A 6,803-nucleotide genomic window follows, 5' to 3' on the forward strand; every position below is an offset into this window, starting at 1 on the left:
TTCAGCCTCCCCAGGACCCTGTCTACGTCCTCGGGAGCAACAGAGTCAAACTCCTCCCATACAACCATCTCAAGACCTGCTTCCGTCTCCTCCCCCTGGGCCAACCAGTCGGAGTCTAAGCCTTCTCGGATCCGCGCGACTTTGTCATACAGATATTGAACAAAATCCTCGGCCCTCCCCTCCAGGGGATCCCCCCCCCCTCAATTGAAGGAGGGAGCGGGTCACCCTGAAGAGGGCGGCCGGGCGATTATCTGATGACGCGATGAGTGAGGAATAGTAGTCCTAGCCACCCTCATCGCCACTAGGTAGGATCTAACATGTATCCTTACCTGTGTTCGAGCGGATTCGGTTCGGCTGGCCCTCCAACTGCTCTCTAGGCGTCTTTTCCGACGTTTCATCTCTCTCAGCTCCCCGGTAAACCAGGGATATTTAGAGGATCACATTTGTTCTATTCCCTGTCCTCTTTGTGCACTTTTGATCTCTTGCCAGAAATAATCACTGTAAATGTTTTATTCCCAGTTTCACTTTTTAGCAGATATTACCCATTTTGACCAGCAGTCTATTAACATTTTTCTGTTTCAGAAGAATTATGTAGTACCCTGTTGCTGACTAGCAACCAATAAAAAGGAGCTCAATGTCTCACAAGTGAACTGCCTCAGTCAGGCAGGGAGAGCTGCCATGGGTACATATTTGGTCAATTATTAGCACTGCCCAAGATAGATACAGGACAATAAGCGTCAGTTTGGTCTAGTGGTTAAGGCACCAGGCTACAAACCAGGAGAACCTGAATTCTAGTCCTGCCTTAGGCATGAAAACCAGCTGGGTGACTTTGGGCCAGTCACTCTCACTCAGCCCAACTCACCTCACAGGGCTGTTGCTGTGAGGAAAATAGGAGGAGGAAGGAATATTAGGTATGATGACTGCCTTAAATGTCATTAACTTTCATTTAATGCTACACAGTTGGTGTACCAGCTACTCCATCTCTCCTTATTTCTCAGCTGCTTCCAGCAATGGTGACTGAGTACTACATTTTCTATTCCATGCCCAACCCTTGTGGACACATTCACTATGCTAAGTCACATCTTGACTTGCTCACCAGCAATCAGTGTATTCTGTTGTCGAGCCTGCTCCAGAAGCAAGACATGTTGAAGCAAGGAAGCATGCCCTTGATTGTTGGTCTCTCCCTCAAGGGCTACCCCCAGAAGGCAACTGGGAATAGACGACATGCTGAGGAACTTGCTTGTCAAGGCACCACCCTGGCACAATGACTGGATGGTCTGGCGCTCTACTTCGTGCTGTGTGGTTAGGTTTGGGGAGGCCTAAAGGAAAGAGAGACAAAGAGGGCTTGCAATTGCCACAGAAGCCCACAGAGTGCCAACATCCAAGCTGTTTTAATCCACTATCCACTTCCTGCACTTCCCTATTCACAGAGAGAGAGAGATAAAAACAGAAAGTAATATAAAGTAGGAGAAAAAAGGAATAAAGGTACCAAGGAAAGAGCTAAAAGTGCAAGAGGAAAAAAAGAAAAAGAAAAGAGACAAAGAAGTACCTTCCAATTTTCTTTATAGCAGTTATAAGTACAATTATAAATTTACCTCTTGCTCTATTCTTACAAAATAACTTTTTTCTATAATCTATTCTTTCTAATCATTAAAACCATAAATCATAAGTTCCTTTTTTTCCTACTTCACACAAAACAGAAAAAAACCTATAAGGTATTTCCAGTTAGCAGTAAACATAAATATTGTCTTCTTTGAACAAAGAAGTCAATTTAGCCATCTCAGCAAATTCCATCATCTTTACCAACCATTCCTCCATTGTGGGTAATTCTGAATCTTTCCAGCTTAAGGAAAAAGGAAAAGGCAAGCTTTCCCCTCCTCCCTTTTGTCTTCCTGTGCCTTTAATAGTTTACTCTCAAATGGCATTGGATAGTTAGCATTCAAAAGCACTTTCACTAAAAAATAATCTTACACAATAATTGTCCCTTTTATCCATTTTAAACTTTCTTAAAACATCTTGTTAATCCTTTGTCAGAAGTTCTTAAGTCTTTAAAACCTTTTTCTCTTCATTATTTTGTAATCCAGAAAAAAATGATAACCTACCAAGTGGAATTTTATCCTGCTGCAAAGAAAATTTCTTTAGCTATAAATTAATTAGTTCCAAGAGTGATTAAGAAATGAAGTTTGGCTGAACTCTTATGTCCATATAGGTTACTTTACAGCTGTGAGCTTAGATGGAATCCTTTGACTCCCAACACTCAACTCACAAACCAACTGCACAAACCTCTGTTTCTGCAGTTACTGATGAGGAGCAGCTCTCCAGAGTGCAAGTGGGTAATCTCATGATCTCTCCTTTGTCCAGAACATTTTTGCCAGCCAGCATTGACTCTCTGGCCGCCATCTCCACTGCAATGTCATCTCCACTCTTTTAGAGATGTCTAGTTTGCCATGATCCTCACTGGAAGCCTCCTCATTGCCCCCGCACTTCTTTATCACCGGGGAACCAAATTTTCCAAACAATTGTCAAACTTTGCAGGGCAGGCATACTGTTATGGTTCCGGCTAATGAAACACTTCAAAGAACTTCCAGGCATTGATTTTCGTAAAAGTCATTTATTGTTACAAAATGTCGGCACAGGCATAACGAAGGTATGTCAAGGTCTAAATTCTCCTCCCCCGAGCAATTAAATTATCAGCATGTTCCCTCCCTAAATTAGCTGTCATATATCACCTTATCCAATTAGTGTGAAGGTCAAAGGTTTCCTTCCTCTCTCTTTCCCTCCACCCTCTTCTGCTCTGCATTAACTCTAAAAATACCAGACAGTTCTGCATATTGTCAAAGTAAGAATATACAGTATTTGCAGCGTTGACACATACTTTAAAAAGAACCATTTGGATCTTTATTGCTAATAAGGTAAAGTACGAAATTTCAAAAGCCTACTAAAGCAATTCTTCAGTTCAACTTACACCTAGCATAATTAAGTGGTGTTATTCCGAGTCACTTTCTCACACTTCCGCCCTCCTCTGGGCTGAGGTGTCTCTTTGGCAATGGTTCTGTTTCCTCCCCTATATTCCCAGGGCCTTCTAGGTGTTCCATCATAATGGTCTATGGAGATTCTCAATCATCCAGGTCATGGTTGTTCCAAAGGTGCTTTTTTTCTAACTGACAGTCAGTGAGAACTGAAGAAGCTTCTTGGACATCTGGTAATACCCTTTCAATGGTTGGTGCTAAATGCTGTATAATTTTAAGCAGAATCTTGCTGATGTGAGAGATGAGAGCAATTGTAGGAGTCACCCGATTTCAGGGAGGAGCAATTTTTAGAGTCACCCGATTTCAGCAGTGGAATGAACACTGAGTGTTTCCAATCTTGTGGTCACGTGTTGGTTTCCCAGATTTTCTGGCACAGGTACAGTATCTAATGACTCTGGATGGTACAGGTCTCAGTAATTCTGCAGGGATTGTGTCAACACCTGGAGTCTTGTTGTTTGGCAGCTGGCTCATCGCCCATATGATCTCTTCCTCAAGGATGGCCTGTTCTACTTCTCTTTCCTCGTCATCCTGAGGCTGGGTCCCTTTGCTACCTGCGTACAGCTCTTCTGTATATTCTCACCATCTGTTCTTGATGCCTTGTTGGTTGAACAGTTCTTTCCTTTGCTTGTCTTTAATGATGCCTTTATGAGCAATAAATGGTGCTTGAATCTTTTGGACTTGCATAAATACATTCCTTCATGTAGTCCACTTCAAGCTGTTTATCTCACTCATCCCAGTAAACTACATTATCCTTCCTTGCTGCCCTCTAGAAAGATGCATTCAGTCTTCTTACTTCTTCCCATTTGCCTGCTGCCTTGGCAGCTTTTCTTCGCTCAGCTATTTTGGTGGTTTCATCTGAGAGCCACTTGCACTTTTTTTCTAGCTTCTTGTATGGTATGTGTTCTTTTGCAATTCCAGTAATGGTTGATTGAATTTCCTGCCACAGTTCTCAGCAGTGTCCAGTAGTTCAAACCTATTTTTTACCCAAATTGTATATGTAGTAGGGATTTTAATGACATCAAATTTCTTTGGAGGCATTGCCTTTTTGATAGTGCATAGTTTGACTTTAATCTTTGCCACCAACAATTCATGATCTGAACCACAATCAGCACTTGGATATATCTTAACAGCAAGGACTGAACTCTGGTCCATCGATGACTACTTGGACAGTCAATCCGATTATGGTGAAGTCTATTTGGTGAGGTCCAAGTGTATAAGCGGCACTTGTGCTGTTTGAACCATGCATTCATGATCCTAAATCTGTTTTCTTGGAAAAATTGTACCAAACGAACAGCTGCATCATTTCCCTCACCTAGTCCAAAATGACCAGTGATGCCTGTCTCTGCTTGTTTGCCAACTTTTGCACTGAAGTCACCCAGAATGTAAACAATGTCTTTTTTTAGACACAAGGAGTCCTTGGTGCTCTCTGAGCTTGGTTGTTTTCTTGCAGACGTTTCATTACCCAAACTACCATGTTTTCCCAAAAATAAGACCTACCCTGAAAGTAAGCCCTAGCTTGTTTTTGGGGGGAGGGCCTAATATAAGCCCTACCCCAAAAATAAAACCCAGCTACGGTAGGATCGCCAACCAGATGGGGTGTGTGGCCAGCTGACGTCGCTCGGGTTGGGAGTGCCTACGGGGGGGGGGAGGAAGATTTCTTCACACACCCCTTACCTTCTCCCCAAGAAATTGCCGTGTCAACTCTACAACGAGCCTGGCTGCAGCCATCTTCCTCGTTCTAGGTTGCCATAAAGATGGGAGGGGGTGCAGAGGATTTATGCTAGTCTAAACAAGTGACTGTCCCGTGGGAACCAAGGTCATTTCTGCCAGTTAGATTGGGAGGGGGAGCATCTGGGTAAAAAGCCCACCAAACCATTCTATTGGGAAACGTAGCTGTTTGCATAGCACTGGGGTGGGAAGTTTAACTTTGTAATAGGGTAATTCTTTGGAGGGAATTTCAGACTTGGTTTCACTTTTGACTGTGGACCCCGAGGAGGACCCCGAGGAGGACCCTATGGTAAGCGAGCCAATAAGTCCCTTTACCATACCGGTTTCCCTGACGAGTCCGACCACGGGCCATACTGGGAGCTACCAGGCGCTGATCGATTCCGGATGCACTCGGTGTCTGATCAGCATGAAGGTGGTGAAGGAGGTGGCCATCAAGGTCCACCGCCTGGCTCACCCTATCCGATTCGAGCAGGTGGATGGCTCCCTCCTGGGTGGGGCTCCAGCCACACTTGTGACAGAACCGGTGCGTTTGGACATGGGGGAACATTGGGAGGTTCTGAGGTTTATCGTGGTTCCCTCCATGACGGAAGCACTGATTCTAGGGTTAGCCTGGCTAGATAAGTGGGGCCCAACTATATGGTGGGGTGGTGGTTGTCGTCACATGTGTCTTGGCACCGGCCCAAGGCCGCCGAGTACAGACGGGGACATAAAGGAAAGGAGCATGAACGCGGCTGCTATGGCATCGGAGACACGGAAACGGCCGTCTGACTTCCCGGTGGAGTACGAGACGCTGGCGGAGGTGTTCAGCGAACGGGGTTGCGACAGCCTTCCACCCCACCGCCCTACGGACTGCGCCATTGAGATCTTGCCAGGAGCCAAATTACCAAAGCCCCGTATGTACCCCATGACTCCGAGGGAGTTAGAGGAATTGAGACAGTACGTGGATAAAAACCTGCCGAGGGGTTTCATACAGCCGGCACGGTCCCGGATAGCGGCACCGGTGCTATTCCAGGAAAAAAAGGACGGAGGGCTGCGACTATGTGTGGACTTCAGGGGGATCAACGCCGTTTGTATAGAACATCTGTATCCCCTTCCGTTAATGAAAGACCTGTTGGCCCATCTGGCCAAGGGGAGGGTGTTTACCAAGTTGGACCTACGGGAGGCCTATTACAGGGTCAGGATCAAATCAGGGGACGAGTGGAAGACGGCCTTTAATTGTCCATTGGGCAGTTATCAATTCCGGGTAATGCCCTTTGGTCTCCAAGGGGCCCCCGCGGTTTTCATGCAGCTCATCAATGGAGTCTTGCATGAACATCTGTACCGCGGGGTGCTCGTATATCTTGACGATATACTGATCTATAGTAGGACACTGGAGGAACTGCAGGTTAACCACGCGCTGCACAATGCATTCGACAATCTGCGTGTGAACATACAGTTTAATAGTTTCACACTCAAAGTGTCCAGGGTCGACCTGATGGACCCAAAGGGGATATCGGCAGCAGGCGTGGAGATGGACCCAAACAAGGTAAAGAGCGTGCTGGAGTGGCAGGCCCCAAGGACACGCCGTCAGCTACAAAGCTTCCTGAGGTTTGCTAACTTTTACAGACAGTTCATCCCCTCGTTTGCTCTGGTTGCGCTGCCTCTGACCAGCCTCTTGCGGACCAAGACGGCTACATCCAAACCCTGTCCAGGACAGCCATTGGCGTGGACAACGGATTGCCAGAGAGCCTTCGAGTCGTTAAAGGCATTGTTTGCAAGGGAGCCGGTCCTCCTACATCCGGATCCAGAACGACCTTTCGTAGTCCAGGCAGATGCCAGCGACGTGGCGGTGGGAGCAGTGCTACTCCAACGAAACAGGCAGGGGAGATTGCAGCCCTGTGCCTATACCTCAAAGAAACTGACGGACACTGAAAGAGCCTGGGCCATCTTGGAAAAGGAGGCGTTCGCGGTGAAATGGGCCCTATCCACCTGGCGGCATTTATTAGAGGGGGCAAAGCAGCAGTTCGAGGTTTGGACAGACCATAAGAACTTGGAAGTGTTGCAAAC

At 46.3% G+C, this 6,803-nt stretch overlaps 1 protein-coding gene across 1 annotated transcript in view; it reads right to left on the reverse strand.

The window, feature by feature from the left end:
* LOC107297590 (histone deacetylase 5-like) overlaps positions 1 to 2,400 on the reverse strand; it is an 81,445-nt gene extending 79,045 nt beyond the window's left edge. The window contains exons 1-2 of the mRNA XM_015826951.1: positions 2,284 to 2,400; positions 1,097 to 1,319 (exon numbers count right to left, since the gene is read on the reverse strand). Coding sequence (XP_015682437.1) covers positions 1,097 to 1,319; positions 2,284 to 2,400 — 340 coding nt within the window. The remainder of the gene's footprint in view (positions 1 to 1,096; positions 1,320 to 2,283) is intronic.
* Between the last annotated feature and the right edge of the window lie 4,403 nt (positions 2,401 to 6,803).

This window comes from Protobothrops mucrosquamatus, unplaced genomic scaffold (genome assembly GCF_001527695.2).
Source record: "Protobothrops mucrosquamatus isolate PMUCROS unplaced genomic scaffold, P.Mucros_1.0 scaffold3399, whole genome shotgun sequence".
NCBI classification, from domain to species: domain Eukaryota; kingdom Metazoa; phylum Chordata; class Lepidosauria; order Squamata; family Viperidae; genus Protobothrops; species Protobothrops mucrosquamatus.